This window comes from Protopterus annectens, chromosome 4.part0 (genome assembly GCF_019279795.1).
Source record: "Protopterus annectens isolate FY-2018-M chromosome 4.part0, PAN1.0, whole genome shotgun sequence".
In the NCBI taxonomy this organism is placed as follows: domain Eukaryota; kingdom Metazoa; phylum Chordata; order Ceratodontiformes; family Protopteridae; genus Protopterus; species Protopterus annectens.
In genome coordinates, this window is record NC_056733.1 from 1,348,907,802 (window position 1) to 1,348,924,768 (window position 16,967).

The 16,967-nt window shown below is 39.0% G+C and overlaps 1 protein-coding gene across 8 annotated transcripts in view; it reads right to left on the reverse strand.

The window, feature by feature from the left end:
• ABLIM3 (actin binding LIM protein family member 3) overlaps positions 1 to 16,967 on the reverse strand; it is a 3,936,655-nt gene that overhangs the window by 297,432 nt on the left and 3,622,256 nt on the right. For all 8 annotated transcript variants that reach the window (XM_044069211.1, XM_044069207.1, XM_044069212.1 and 5 more), the window contains one exon: positions 8,442 to 8,500. In XM_044069211.1, coding sequence (XP_043925146.1) covers positions 8,442 to 8,500 — 59 coding nt within the window. The remainder of the gene's footprint in view (positions 1 to 8,441; positions 8,501 to 16,967) is intronic.

The following is a 16,967-nucleotide window of genomic DNA, read 5'->3' on the forward strand; positions in this document are numbered from 1 at the left end:
AGGTCAAACGTTTATTCCTTTCCAGAATGTTTGCCACCTTGATGTCTCAGGGTGCCCTAACAAACAAGGACAAAATGGAGACTAGCAAGACAAGACTATGCCCAGAAGAGACCTCTACCATAAATACCTAATCTCATAAAAACATCCTGACACCCAGTCTAAAGATTTAGTACTAGAAACATAAAGTTGATGCTGAAAAGGCTGAAATGACCACATACAGTGAAGATGCCATGATGTAAAGCACTTCATCCTTTACCATCCCATTTACTACTATTAGTAGATTGTCTGTTCTCCACACCCCTTTTTTGCCCATGGATAAACCTTTGCTACATATATCTATTTCATAAACTGCATTTGCTGTGCTTATAATTTTTAAATAGTATCCAGAAGCTGTACGTGATTCAGGTTCTATCTATGTACTCAGTGTTTGACTTGTGGGAGTGCATGGAGGATTTAATTTAGGGTTCAGAGGCATGTGGTGACATATAACAAGGCACACACCATTTTCATTTCTTTTGCTTTGTGGATGACACATTAACGGGCAGTTGTGTTACGATGGAGTATTAGAAACCTTATTTAGCTAGAATGGACTGATTCTTGATTTATTTTGGTCTTTTTTACTGTTTTAATGTTAGGTGCATTATCACAATTAATTAGCTACAATATATGCTTATTGAACATAGAATACGGAAGGCTGTCTTCTTATGTTTGATTGTTCTGTTGAAAGTTCTGACAGCTTAATGACAGTTGCTGTTGTGGGGGTATGTACTTCAGTAGCTGTAAAATAAGAGCACTTTCCATAGTTGCCACATGATGACTCATATAGTTACATCTCTCCGCCTGTTAGTCACACAAGCACAAAAATAAGTGAGCAATAGACTTTGTGCAAAAGAAAGATGATCCTTTTCCATTACACGGAGAAGAACATTTACTTATGTTTCAGATGTACTCCATTTGTGGTACTTTATTAGCTGGAGATTTCTAGTGCTGTCTGGTATCCTTCCTGAGCTATGACTCTGCATATTTTTATGAAAACTGCATCTACAAAATGAAGGTAAATAGTATCTTCTTGGTGCTTTCCCCTTTACAGTTCATCTTTTCTTGGTGGCCTTCTTCTGCCTCCTCTGTTACATGAAGTCACTACCAATTTCTTGGGGACACTTTGGGTTCTTTTTTCCATCTAATTCACATTGCCCCTCCCCTCTCACATGTCTCCATTCCTTTCCTTCCCAGGATTATTTTTAAACTGAGCAGTAATATATAGATCATAAAATAACAAGATGCTTAAGGCATGGCTGCCTAACAGATTGTCTACATTTTTTCTTGATTATTCAAATAACTCGGCGATCAAAAATGGATTCATTCTCATGATTAATATATTATTAGGAAACTGTCAGGTTAACAAATAGTGCAGTTAAACTGAGCAACATTTAAGCATTAAATAATTAATCCCTCTTGGCATTGGAAAATGCCCTTTTATCTATCTGATTGCCTGTGGAATGTCCCCCATTTCCTCTTGCCTCGCATACTCCTTTCTGACAATTTTACCAACCTTAATTTTCTGTGCTTACTTCTCATATAAGCGAGAGGTTCGAACTGACTTCTCTTTAACTTGTAAGTTCCTCTCTCCAGACTAAAAAGTTGAGTTTAAGGGCTGACATCAAAAAATTCTCCTCCTCTCCACGGCTGTTTCTTTACAATTAACTGAGCAACATTTAAGCATTGTTTATGTTTGATTTAATGTATAACTTACCTGAGGTCCCTGAGTCAAATTGTCTCTTAAGGGTAAACCATTCTTTGCTTTGTAAGATATTCATTTCATAATATTTATCTGACTGTCATAACATTCTCCTCTTTAGGTGTTTTAAGTTCCCAAGTTGACTGCTTCAAGAGATTGGGATTATAGCCCTTTAATATTGGCATTCTGGCTCTTTCAAATTTACTTACTATCTCTCTCAGCATTATACAGATAATTAATTTGCAGATCATCTGAAGCAGCGGATTCTCAAAGTTTTATTTCTCTTTCTAGTACTAGCCATTGGCACTAACAGTCAGTTACCAGGCAATGGAATGTAGGAAATTATCTTTTCTATGCTTTGTTAATTACAATCATTTGCAAAATTCATTTTTTTCATACAGGTTAATAGATCTTTTTTTCTTTTTACATTTCTTTTTGTATTTTCCCATATATTTGCCTCTCCCTTAACTTTAATCACTGGCGTTTTACAAATCTGTAATTGGGATTCATACTAAAGAGAGATCTGGGAAAATTAATAAATGCAGTATGCTGACCTCATGCAATTTTTTGCAGCTACTCTACATGGTATACTTTCTCCAGTACAAGATATTACATTTTTTCCCCAGCTATGAAAATTCCATCACTGAATATAAATGAACTAAAAAGCCCATAAAATCAACAGCATTTTCTTTAGGTTATTCTCCTTTCTGTTGGATATTATTTTACTGCAAAAGATTTATCTTTCATGGGCGGGCATCAGAAACTAGGCAAATTCGGTTATCATTTACTAGATCCAGCATGCATTGTTCTGGTAGGAAATGAGGGAGTGGTATTCTGCATAAAATGTTACCCAATACTTTCATTTTAGCAAAAATTACAGAAACAGCTGTGCAGCCAAAACCATACAGGGCTTTTATGAAGGCAGATTTATAACACGGGATTATGTTTATTTTACCTTCATTTGGGCGGTGGCAGCGGGAAAGAAAATTCTTCCACAAAACCTGGAATTTTTCAAGGATAACTGTTTATGTCAGTAGATTTTTAACTGTGAATTAAGACATCTGGATATCAGTGCCATCAGGAGACCTTGGATTTCTGCACTTACCAGGTACTTGCACAGTTTAATTATGGATAAAATCCTTGCTGATCTTGCTGAACATCAAGCTTTGGGAAGCACTCTTCATATACATTATGGTCCTAGATTTAACACATTCTGTACTGTCAACAAGGTCCTAGTGGCACAAGGTATGTTTGAGAGGGTAAGTTAATTCAAGTGGAAGCCTAATTCATTTCATACCACTATGAAGAGATATAAAAATGAAGGACAACATTGCAACCATTTTTAGGAGATAAAGGCTCTGCAGAAATTCATTTTCCAGGTAAACTAAGGGATCTTACCCTTCATTTTCTTGATATACATAAATATGGTTTTCAGCCTCTGAACATGCAATGCAATATATTCAGTTGTTATCTTTAGGCTTACCTACATAGACTACATATATTTGGTGTTTTAGGCACAAAGAAATATGCCGCTATCATAACAGGACAAAGGCACAGATGTACTCTTTCAGATAGCCAGCAATACTGTATACAGATGAATTACAGTTAAAACTGTCACCATTTTCTGGATCACTAGGAACATTTTCTGCTCTGTGTTCCCAGAAGTACACAGGTATTTGCTAAGATATCTTAAAAGTCAGCAAGTATTACAGAAGCCTGCAAGTCATACTGATCCAGACTCTAGTCACCCAGTGAATACCATATGACATAGTCTGTGCACCTTTCGGGCTGTCAGTCACCATCCAATCCCGAGATCTGCATTAAGTTGTTCCATATCAAAACATTCCTGCAGGAATCCAAAACCAGTATCTGCACAGCAGAACAAAATCAACTCAGAGTGTCTTTTTCCCCATTTAGAAATCTATGAAACACTCCAGAAAAAAAGATCAACAAATCTCATGGACCTGTTGGCCCACCATCCGAGTTAATACCCAAAGCTTCTACCTAATCCGTTTAATGCAGTGCTGCAGAAAGGGCAAGGGCAGATATCTTGAAGGCATGCTAGTTCACCTCCTATAATGAAATTAGGCAAGTACCCATACTCACTGGGATATTAACACTTATTTCTATACTAAATTCAGCACACAAGATGCCTCCTTGACTATCGTTTGATATATTAGTGAATTACACTGTGAAGTACAATCAATAAGTTTTACACCTGACATAAAACAGTGACTATCAACTTTACCAATATTTCTTATAGACTTGGAAAAGCATTACAGTGACAACAAAGGTCTTATCTTCTGTGTACTCCTTGCTAAGGAATATCTTGATGTCATAGGTGTGAGTGTGCATGTAAGTGTATGTTGTGTAAGATTTACCATGGCAGGGCTCGCCACCCGGTGGCATAAATCTTGGCTATAGAGGAATATTACTGTTGAAGTGACACCCTCAGGGTGTCAAAAAGGGGTTGTAGATGGATGGATGGATTGCTAAGAAACTATTGGCTTGCCCACATATCCCTTACATACCTCTTTATAACAAAAAAAAGGAATCATTCCAAGTTTGAGTGCACATTTTGGTATGCAGAGTACAGTACAGGACCTTTCTAACCCACCTGCGACATTCTTGTTTGCTCTCATCTGCTCATTTACAGATTTGCAGTGTTAGAGTTAGTAATGTCAACATAGATGCCTTGGAACAGATCTTCCTTGAATGCAAACTATTGGAATATTCTGGAAAGAGACGGGCCAAGACAGTTAAATTTGTATGGAGAAGTGTCCCCCACAAAATCTTTAATATTGATGGTACTTAACTAAGAAAATGCCATCTATGACAGAAATTAATGCTATTGCATACTAGTTTAACTGCTGCATGTACGTAAATTATGAAGATATGGAAGTCTTTAATTATACCTAAGGTTTAGTAGTACTGGGAAAACAGGCCTAATATTTCAGGGTGAATCAGAGAAAGCCTTAATCTCTTAGTCCAAACATAAAATATCATTAAAGTGGTCCCCGATCATAAGTGTAACAGATAATTTATCTACTTCTAATGAAGTTTTCTCCTAACACTGAGCTCACAAAGAGATCCTTAAGGGTTTTCTTCATATCAAAGCTGGTCTAGTGTTCGCCTTGGGGAATCTGGCAGTTGATGCAGGGGATTAAGCTTATGAGCTGGTAGCAAACTACTTTCTGTAGTCTAGGGTTTGATTCCTGCAGCCCCTGCTTGTATACTGGATGACTCTGATCAAGGTACTTACCCACAGAGTGCTCCTAAGATGAGTCTGGAAAAGGTGCGTGTATATCAGTGCTACATCCTACTGAAAAAATAAGTAAATCACCATTCTGCTTTAAAGCAAGGTTAATATGCTGAAGGACTTTCCTAGATCCCCTCCTCTAGTTAGATTTCCTTGTTTTCTGAGGCGGATTTTAGAAATAATTAGTAATTTAACAGTGCTGAATATCTGTTATTAATGTTGGTCATTTACTATATAAAGGGAAGTTGGAAAGCAGCTGCAATGGATTATCTCACCAGACTGATCTTCCAACACCCTTTGCTTGTTCATGATATCAGATTTCTAGTGGCACAGATGGATACCTTGTCTTTATGCCAGGGTGGCAGCATATGTACTCTGCTTGCAATGCCTCATACATTTCTTCTACTACCAATACTCAAGTAAAAACATTACCTACAAAAGGTAAAATGAGCATTAGTATTGATAATATTAGATTTTCCTTCTCCTGCAGCAGTGACAGTTACTAGACTGCCTCAAATATTTCTTCTACTACCAAGACTCAAGTCAAAACATTGGCTACAAAGGTAAAATGTGTATTAATACTGATAACAATATTTTCTAAATTTTCAACAGTGGCATTCACTGGATGGGTCTTAGAAACAAATGCTGCGTTTTTTTGGTGAAGCAAACCACGGGCAGGGTGTTATCAGACTAAGATTCACTCTTAAGTAATTCCAAGGAACTGAGGGCATCATCACTGAAGAATTGAGGGTCAATAATCTTGTCTCAGTCCAAAATTAATTGCCACAAACTTTACATGCACACATGTAAATTATTTTTAAATGTCTTCCTTTGAATCCAGATGCATCTACAAGTATAAACATGTGCCAAGAAAAAACAAATTTATGTTGCATCCGATGAATACAAAGCATGTACCTGATACATAATCAGCAAACTTTTATTCAGTAATTCCATAGTTAGATTCACTTCATCAAGTCCAAAGTGCTAACAGCTCGGAACAGGAAAATATGTTACTGAAGACCCATAAAAACATGTAAAAAGCAGATACAGTATGTTTCCTTCACATCCTCGGTTATTATTAGCCCATATCCAGATCAGTTACGGTAGCCTATATCAGAATGTGCGTGCTGTACCACTTTACTAACATTCAGAGATGCATATAGTTTCATATAGTCAAACTATAGAATACGGGGTAGTATAGAAGAGCTAACAAGCTTTCTAAGCTCAGCAACAATTCTAATAGAAGTAGGCACTTCAGTAAATTTTAAAAATAAAAATAATCTTGGAGATTCAGAAAGAACTTGTGGTAAGGGCTGTGGTAAAATGTCTCTGTTTCCACAGCATATAGATTTCCAATTCAGAGATAAATTAGATGTAGCGAGGAAGGCACTCATTTCTGACTAATTTGTACGGCTCTGAATCATTGTTATCTACCACAGGTGCAGATTAGCTTTTTACTGTGATAGCTAACACTGGTGGCCCATGCATTGTGTTGGCACATATACCCCCAATTCACACCCACACACCACACACACACACACACACACACACACACACATGAACGAACATACGCACCACATACTCCATACCTGTCCTTGTGTTGTCAGAACATCCCTGATGTCCTGTCCATGTAAATCATGAATGATTATAGCCAGACATTACTGCCAGGCATTACAGTTTCAGGCCCTCAGAAAATGCATGCTAACTCACAAACTCTTATTCTAGTGATTTATAAGAAGAATAAAGACAATCTACTTCTGACAGTCTGTCTTCACACCACCATTACTTTTGACTTTGTCTTAATTTCTTCAGCTGTGAGATTGGGAAGTATCTTAAATGTGCCCTTCCTCTCTCCCTTGCAACTCACAAACTACTGCAGATCTTGAATAATGTCCAGGATCTTCATTACATGATGAAAAAAAGTGGTCTTAGTTGACCCACATTATACTAAATAATTACCACTGCTGTCTGGTGCTTGCCTCAACCCAAATTGACTTGATTTTTTTTAATAAGTGCCTTTAAGGCATGCTATAATAAGTACCCCTGGTGTCTAGTGTCCATCCCCCCAACCATGAGTCATCAAATGTGAATGGTTATTTCTAGTGCCTAGTTTTTTTCCCTGACCCATGTTTAAGTGCTGTTAAGGCACAATCTGTAAGAGTACTCCCAGATGGCCAGTGGTACCTCCCATCAATGGTGCAGGATTTGCTTGTCAGTCTAGAAGAGTGTACATGCATGACAGTCCAAATCACTACCTCCCACACATACATTCATGCATACACACACACACACACACACACACACACACACACACACACACACACACACACACACACACACACACACACACACACACACACGCACACCCTTACCCCTTCACTAACCCCCTGCCTAACAGCGACACCCTAGACACACACTCATACATGCAGCCACACACATGTACACACACACACCCATCACTACAGTTAAACTCCCTGGCACTTATCTGTACAGTGATCATTAACATGTGCTTTTATTTGTGCTCATTGCCACAAGTGCCCAGGAGTGGCTGTGTGAATTGTTTGTTTGTGTAAAAGCCTTACTGCAGGCAGTTCTGAGGGATAGCACATGCCTAATTAGCATACACCTCTCCCCTAGAATGCTTCAGTAGCATTTAGCAAGACCACAGAGACAACACACCATAGGGCAGCACATCTTCATGTTCCAGCACAATGGCACGGTTGTCTGTGAATTAGAAATGGTTACTGCGAGGTGTACACTTCATGTACACCTCATGGTAATCTTTTTGAATTGGGTCCAGCATGTACTACCTGCCACTGAAGAGCCGTTGGTTGACTAAAGTAAAACTATTCAACTTTTCCTGCACTGTTATAGAAAGATCTGAGCATTCAAGGTGTCAGACATTTTCGCGTGTGTCTATATAAATAAAATACAGCTACACACAAAAAAGTTAAAAAGCATACCTTAATTGTTCTTTTCAGGGCACTGTGCCCATCTGCACCCCCCAATGTGGAAGGTCTACTATCCTAGAACCCTGCATACTAAATATGCCACTGAGGATAGACTACTTTGTAGGAAAGAAAATTTTGACTTTCCTGATAATGCAGTATTCCTGCACTCTGTCTCTTTACACTGTGACCTTAGAATTAATATATGTGTTAAGCAGGTATGTGGGGGCCTCCCTCAAGATCAAGTGTTATACTGGTACAGACTCAAGCTGCATAAATACTAATATAATAATTAAATAAATACATAAATAAATAAATAAGTATATTTTTAAATATTTTTGTAATTCAACATTAGTTTTTAATATGTTAAAAATAACTAAAAGACGTTTGTGTTTTAAGTGCTGATTAGATACCAATTAAAACACTACAAAGTTGTATCTCCTTGTTTCTTGATAACTTCCTTCACACATTTCCTTAGAGCAAATTAAGTACTTACTCGGTGAAGTCCATTTCTCCCATATGCAGGAAGTGATGCTGACTTGGATATTAATGGATCTGAAACAGAAAATATGTCAGCAGATGAATGGTACATTTTTTGCAAGTGGCGTTTTGCTTAGAAAGTTATAACAATATATTAAAATATGAGCAAAGGCTTTAATGTGCTGTAGTGAAAAAAGAAATACAACAAAAGATAACACAATGTAACTGGCAGTAGGGGACTGTGAGTTTGCCTAGATAACCCAAATGGTGAAGCTTTCCTACAGCAAAAGAATCCCCATTCTCATGTAATCTTTCTAGGAATCCCAATAATTTTTAAGTCTTCTTCACTTCTACCACCCACTCCACTAAGTGACTCTACCAGTTAACCACGCTTTTTGAAAAATTACTTTCTCATGATGAGATTAATGTGTTCATTTGATGTGGCATTGTCCCCTCCTATCTGCCATTTATATCTATTCTAGTGCTGTCATATCATATCCACACTTTACATAACCAAGTCACATCTCTTCCTCTACTGCTTTTCACAGAAAGCAGACAGAGCTCTCTTACCTGACTTCAGATGTCATAATGTATGTTTCCCATACCATCATAGTTATCTTCCTTTGCAGTTTCGTCAGCATTCTGATCTCACCCTTTCTATAAGATTCCCAGAACTAGTAAAGTGCTCCAAGTGTTTCTTAATCTAACCAGTGATGCTACATATAACAGCATTTAATTTACCTTTGCTACTACACTTTCACTCTGTGCCTCATTCTTTTGGTTTGCCATAATAACTTATGTGATCCTTTCCTTTTTGTCTTTTTAAGCCTGACTCCTTGGAAGACATTTTCAGCTAACATCTAGAGGCAGACAAGCCAGAGTTGGCTCGAACCAGGTTTGAACCAGGCTCGACAGTAAGTTCAGCCCTGTTTCATGATCTGGCAAAATGAAAAGTCAGGAATGAGCTGAACCTATTATTATTTTGTTCTTACTGCCTTCAGACTGGAGAGTAAGAGCTTGCTGTTAGGTACAATCTACAACACTGTTCCATTTTATTGGTTAAACATTTGGTAGGGAGATTACCAATGAATAGAATTTTTTTTTTTTTGCTTAACTTCAGACCGGACCTGCAAACATCGACTGCCCTCTGTTATGTCTAAGGTGCAAAGAAGAAATTATGATTGGTTATGGAGCCACTGCAGGTGGTACATAGTGCTGGTAGAGCAATATTAAAGCAGTTGGTCTTCTGATAAAAAGTTCTGCTTTACTGATCCTTTAGGATAACAGCAGCTAGCAGTTCAACTAGAGTTTCAGTTTCTAAAATACCTCTAGTCTAGTTTTCTTTTTTCTTCTTCTTCCTTTTGCTTGCAGTTTGGTAGAAACCATTCCTATTTGTTTCCTGGAGGACAGGACCGCTTACAGGTATATAACATTAAAAAAAAGAAAAAATGGCACTTTATGTTAATATTAGGGAGAGACTGTAGACAAACTGCGGGCTAAACTGTATTCTTTTTTTAATGCCAGTGGATGGTCTGTCAACCCATACCTCTCAACTTCTTTTTCAGACGTTCAGGACAAAAATAGAAATAATAGGAGACAAAGGGCTAAAATCAGGGACAATTTTTAAATATTACTCTAATTCACTTAAAACTGTAATCTAGCAACAAGTTTTTCATCAATATGTATTTTATGAACAATAAGTCTGAAACTATAATGTCTGGCAATAATGACTGTAATCCTTAGTGATGTATTAGAAAATCAAAAAATGAGGAACTAGGCAAAAATATAAGGCAAAATTGGGAGCATTCTGCAAAAGTTATGTTTTATAGTATGCGTGGTGTACAATAATTCTGGGTAAAGCCAAAAATGTTGGGAGGCAAATTCCCAAAATCAGGAACAGATTTTAAATATTGTTCTTAGAAGTATAAAGCGTTGTTAACATTACAGGTTTTTGCATTATTATGTATTATCTGAAGGGTATGATCAATAATTTCAGAAATTCTGGACAGTTATGGCGTAACCTATGCAGTTAATGGTAGTTCATGTAGAGAGTTGAGCAAGTGCAGGGCGAGCTCTGTACTCATGGATAATTTGTTTTTCTGAAGTAAAAGTGTACATAGATGATGGTTTTTTTTCTAAGTAAAAAATGTAGGTAGGTACTGTTTTATTTCCAAAATAACAGTTTGGATGGATGATACTTTTTTCCCAGAAGTCAGCAACATGTACATGGATGCTTAGATTTTTTTTCTGAAGTTAAAGAGTATGTAGTCTTTTTTACTGAAGTTAAAATGCATGTAGATACTGTTGTCTGATGTTATAGTACAAATATAAATAATGTCATTAATTATGTGTAATCCACCACCTTTTCTTACATAATCCTCACTTTTAAGAATGATTGGGAGGGACATGTCCTGTTGTTACTTCATGTAAGTTTTGCAATGAAATATTAAACACTATATATGTTGTATTTATTACACCACTTCCCCATTTTCACTGGTCAGTTAATGGGATCTAAGAGCTAAACTAGACCCATGGCTTGGCTCTGGCTGGACTCTTATGTAAAAATTCCCAGGCTAGCCTATGTCCACCTACAGGGCTGTTATTCCTTTAAAGTGTAACCATGCATTTACAAAAGTTGAAGAGAAGCCAACACATTTTAGATCATGTCTCATTTTATTTAGATGTTTTTTCATAGGTTCATAGGGTCATAGGTTCATAGGTTCATACTAGGCTATCTGCCCAAGGGCATTTACAAGCCTAGCCCATAGTTTTGCCCTTTAGTATGGGGAACTATACCCATTATTTTGCTGTGCCTCTGTTGAGCAGTGACACTGAGGTAATCCCTGGGGTATATCTGCGATCTCCCATCCATTGGTCAAGATTTCTCTTGAACAAGGCCAGCGAGGTGCTCTGCCTCACATATACCGGGATTTTATTCCACAGCATAGGGAGTCTTTGGGTGATGAATCTATCCCTCCAGCGTGTCCTATTAATAGCCGTGTCGAGGTTTAAGTCTCCCGCCCTTGTGGCTCTGACGGATCTAGATTTTTTGAGGTGAAGCATATTCATCAAATCTGGGTTTGACATGGCCTTGTATGTTAGGCAAAGGTCACCTCTGAGCAAGCGTAAGCGACTGAATAGAGCTGGAGTTCTTTCAGTCGGGCAGCATAGGACAGATGTTTGAGACCCTTTATCCTTTTGGTGAGGAACTTTTGTGGCCTCTCCAGCTGCTGCAAGTGTCGGGTCAGATACATTCCGAATGGGGCATTGTACTCAATCATTGGTCTGATGAGTGATGAGTATAGGGAGACTATGACCTCCCTTGATCTAGATGAGAATCCCTTCATGATAAGGTGGGCAATGTAGAAGGTCTTCCTAACTACTTTAGCTACATGGGTGTCGAATGACAGACTACTATCAACCTGGGTCCCCAGGTCCCTGATAACTTCTTCTATGCTCAGTGGATTGCCACCTATTTGTTAGCTAGGGGTAACCTTGTTTTAAGGGTATGACTATGCATTTTGGCATTTAACTTTAGGCCATGGCTCTGGCACCAGTTATCCGTTTCTGTGAGACCCTTCTGAAGGATATCTGTGTCAGATGTGTTTTCTACTATGGCCCAGTTTGCAGTCATCTGCAAACTTTGTCAGCCATAACCCTCCTGTGTTTGCTTGTACTTGAAAAGTAGATGCCAAACAAGAGTGGGCCCAGGACTGAGCCCTGTGGTACACCACTTGTGACAGGCTTTGAGTCTGACATGGCGCCAGCAACTCTGACCCTGTGGGTTCTGTCACTCAGCCAGTTTGCAACCCATCTTGTGATGTATGGGTTAACATTTAAGCTGATGAGTTTTTCAATGATACCCGAGTGGGGTATTGTATCGAAGGCCTTCGCCAGATCGAGGTAGGCTGTATGGACTGCCTTTCCCTCATCAATGGCTTTGGTGACTGTTTCAAAAGTCAACCAAGTTTAGAAGGCATGATCTGCCTTTGACAAAGCCAAACTGGGATGGATCCAAAGTCTGCAAATTCCTATGTCTTTATTTATGAGGTCCATTATGATCCTCTCCATGGCTTTGCAGATAAGGCTTGTCAAGCTAATGGGCGGTAATTTCCAGAGTCGGTGGAGGCACCGCCTTTGTGAAGTGGGACCACAGTTGCAGTGCGCCACTCCTGGATCCAGAGGTAAGACTATGATTAAACAGCTGTCCTAGCTGTGGGTTTAATTGTTGAGTTCGTGGAGCACACAGCCGTGGACACCATCAGGTCCCATGGATGCTGTGTTTTTGCTTTGGAGAGAGCAGTTCTCACTTGGGCGTTGGAGATGTTTGGGGGCTGCAATCGCTTGGTATAGATATCTCTCCTTTGGGGGCGGGGAGAAGTTTGCACTGAACCTGGCAGCCAGTATGTTGGCAATGTCTGTAGGATGAGTAATCTTCACATCATTTTGAACTAGTTCTGAGCATATCTGGGAGGTTCCTCCCAGGTTTCTAACATAGCTAAAGAAGGCCTTATGATTGTCTTTTGAGTCTTTAGCTATTTTTCTCTCAAAATTTGCTTTGGATGATTTTATGAGAGCTCTTAGTTTTTACTTATAGTGATCAAGGGTGTCTTACCTTTTAAGGATTTTGCTCTATCTTGTAGTAGCTTCCTCCTTTTGTTGTAGAGTTTGTTTATGGCTGGGGTCCACCAGATTGGACGCTTGCCTTTGGTACAAAGAGTCTTTGTTTTGCTTGGGATTGCCTTATCCATGCAGTCCTGCAGGTGCTGGTAGAAGGCATTTGTAAGTGATTCAGCGGCTTGAGTACTGTTTTCCCGGGGCCTTAAAGGAGACCACACTAGTCTTTAGAAGTGTGAAGTCGGCTTTGAAGTTCTTTACTGTGGTCTTTTTATTTCAGGTGGGGTGGGATGAGGACCTCCAGCGAGATTAGTTTGTGATCTGATCTCACCAGTGAGGGGTATACTTCCGGTGTTGAACATTGTGCTCCCATGTTCGTGATGATGAGATCAAGTATGTTTTCTCCTCTTGTGGGGATGGTGACTAGTTGTTCCATGGCATTTGAGTTTATGAATTCCAGGAACTTTTGGGCTAGGGTGTTTGGGCTTGAGTAGTGTTCCCAGTCTATATTAGGGTAATTGAAGTCACCTAGTATGATGGTGTTTGGTGATACATTTATCCCTCTAGTGTTTTCAGGAAGGCCATGTGAGGTTCCTGAGTTTGTGAGGGTGGCCTGTAACATGCTACAATTTGCAGAGCAGTCTTGCCTATGGTTAATTGCACCTGGATGGTCTCCGATGCATCGTGCGTTGCCACCAGTCTTGAGGTGTGGGTGTCTTTGATGAATTCCTTTCTTGGTATTGTCCGGATTTTGGGGCCGGAACGCATGATAAGAGGTAAAACCTGATAGTGCTGGGGTGCTCTCAGGAGCCTTGAACCAGGTTTCTGTCACTGCACAGACATCGATGTTCTCCATACTGAGAAGGGCCTCGAGTGCATGCATTTTGAGATTTAGACTTCTGGCATTGAGCAGCATTACCCTTAGTTTTTTCCTTTTTGTGTTCTAGGGTGGTAGGTTTAGAATTTGAGCCTTGCCTAAAAAGGCACTATGGGGTGGCAAGAGCCTTTGCCAATATCCGAATCCCAGGGGTGACAGGTGCAAGCCGTCCTTTGGCAGCGTGGCTTGTCCAGCATGTCATCCCAGGCAGACAGACATTGGATCCCCTTTGAATGACACCAGAGTTTAAGCCAATTGTTAAAGCTGATCATCTTATCTCTGTATTGTGGCATCATTCTTGGTGAAGGTAGGATACTGCTCAAGGTCAGGGTCATACCTGCCTGGGCTACATAATCAGAGAGCTCCTCAATGTCTCTTTTCATGTAGTCCAAGGAGGTGCGTCTCAGGTCGTTTACACCAGCGTGGACAATGACTGAGTCGTATTTGTACCTGCTGTTGAGAGACCTGAGTGCTTGCGTTATGTGACGGATTCTAGCACCCGACAGGCAGCTTACTGTGACCTTCTCCTTACTCAGTCTGGTGGTGTGTCTGACTATGGAGTCACCAATGACTAGTGTGTCTGGCATTGTGTTTGGCCTTAAGGGCTGTGACTGTTTGACACTCTGACTGTGAAGTCTATGTGTTGCAGGTGTTGTGTTCTGAGGTGGTGGTTGTTTGGGTGTCTGCTTTGGTGGCCTCTGCTGTTTTGGTAGATTTTTGATCAGAGCTGACGAGTATGTCTTTGTGTGTTTATGTGTATGATTTGAGGTTGTGATGGTACTATGTGAGACTGGGTCTATAGTGTGTGTGGTAACCTTTTCCTCCTGACTGGTCTTGCCAGTCCTATGTTGAGAGAGCTCAGCCTCCAGTTTGGCCGTATAGTTACATCTCTCGCATGTATTTGTGTTTTGTGGGAGGAGGAGAGGGTTGTCTGTGTACATGAGGCAATTGTAACATTGCCTCAATATTCCCAGGTTCACCAGCTGAGCAGGAGAGGACACTATCAACTGATCCTCGACATGCTAGAAGGACTAGACAAAAAACTTTAAAAGAGATTCCGGGATGTGGGTGACCGAGAAATGGGGTTTTGCCTTTTGGGGTGCTATCTATAAGAGTGCAGTATCAAGGTAATAAGTACTGTAGGAGCAAGTGCTAGGTTTAACAGATAGAGAAAAGTCTACTTGGAGTCAAGTAGAGATGATCTTTTTAGGTATTAGAGAAAGTGCTAGTAACAGGGATGCTTAAAGGTAAGATTGAAAAGAATGCACTCTGCAGTGTGCACTAGAGAAGTTAGATATGAAAGTAGGTAACTTGAGTTTTACCTGTTTAAAAAGTTAAGGTTTAGTGGAGAGTTACTATTTTTAAAACAGCAAGATGGACTGAAAGGGGTGGTTACTTTTGTATTTTGGTACTATGAAATACTGTAGGATGGCCAATAAATTTAAATAACTGAAGGGGTGGGATTTCAAAAGTGATGGTTTTGTGATTACTCACATAAGCCAGTGAAAGTACCTCTCAATCTTAGTGTAATCTGCAAAGAGACTGATTCAGTTTACAGGGCCATGGGTGAGGTCAAACAAAAACAAACTTAAAAGAGCTGGAGCATGGAACAATCTTTGTGAGATTTCAGTTGTCACTATCTTCCATAGCTTTCAATTACTTTGCACAGGAATCAGGGACAAAGTCAAAAAGAAAATGGGGTGACAAAGGCTCAAAATCAGGGATACTTTTCAAATATTACTCTAATTCACTTCAAAAATTAATAGAACTACTAGTTTTGCAAAAACATGTATTTACTGAATATGAAGAATGACTCTCTAATGATTAGCATTATTGACTATCTCTAATATTCACTGATTTATGAAAGAAACATCAACAATTTTATGAGGGACAGGGCAAAAACATGAGGCAAAATCAGTGATTTTCTCTAAAATTAGAAAGATATGCGAAGTATGCAGTTTCTTGCCCTTTGATATATATAGCCGCTCAACTATTAGATTCTGTATTCTGTCATATAACTACTTCATTATATGTCTAAAAGCTTTTTTTCCTGCTCCTATCCCTCTCACCTTTGCAACAGACTTGTAATGCAAAACCAACTCAAATGTTCTACTGAAATTCTTACAGTTCTCTTCCACAGCACTACCTTAGCCCACCTTTCCAGTGAGACAGACACAGGGCAGGATCAGTTAAATTGGACAGATAATGGCTGCAGTGACTGCATAATGGAATTTGTTGAACATCACATTCTGATCCAGGAGTCTGGCCGTTCTTTTTTATAACTTGTGATATAAGCAAATTTATATTTATATAAAAGTAATCAAACCATATAAACAAGTTCATATTTGGAAATATTATCAATCAGGTATATTATAAGCAAAGCAACAATATATAAATTAATTTCTGACATCTCTTAAACTGCATTCCTCCTCCAAAACATTTTTTCTGCATATATTCCTCTAACAGTTTCATTTTTTTCTATGCAATTAATTCCTACCCTTTTCTAATGATCCCACTTCCTGTTCTTCTATCTCTGTTACATTATTCACTACTTTAAGTATAGTTGGTTTAGATTTTGATTTCCTTTTTCTATTAATTGCTTTTTTTGGCATCCATCAGAATTAAACTTAACAAGGACTTAGTACATCTAGGAAAAAAAGATCCTCTATCCCAGCTCAAAAAGATAATTTCCTTTGTTAACATTCATTTGTTCACCCAGTATTCCTGACAGAGTACTCTGTATAGAATTTTTAAAGTCTGCCAACACATATGATCCAAAAACATATGATCCCAGGCACTTCTTTCTTTCACAGTACACCTTCAACATTTGTCATCTACGTGAGGAAAATTTTTGTGGAGTCTGCTTGGGCTATAAAGTATCACTGCAAACACAGGCAACAATCCTAAATGTTCCAAATTTTGTTGGATATTTGGGAGCCGTACATATGTCCTCCCATTGTTTCTTTCTGAACTGCATACCTAATCTCTGTTCCCAATCTTTTTTTTTTTTATTCTTCTGCTTGATTCCTATAGTTATTGTGCAATATT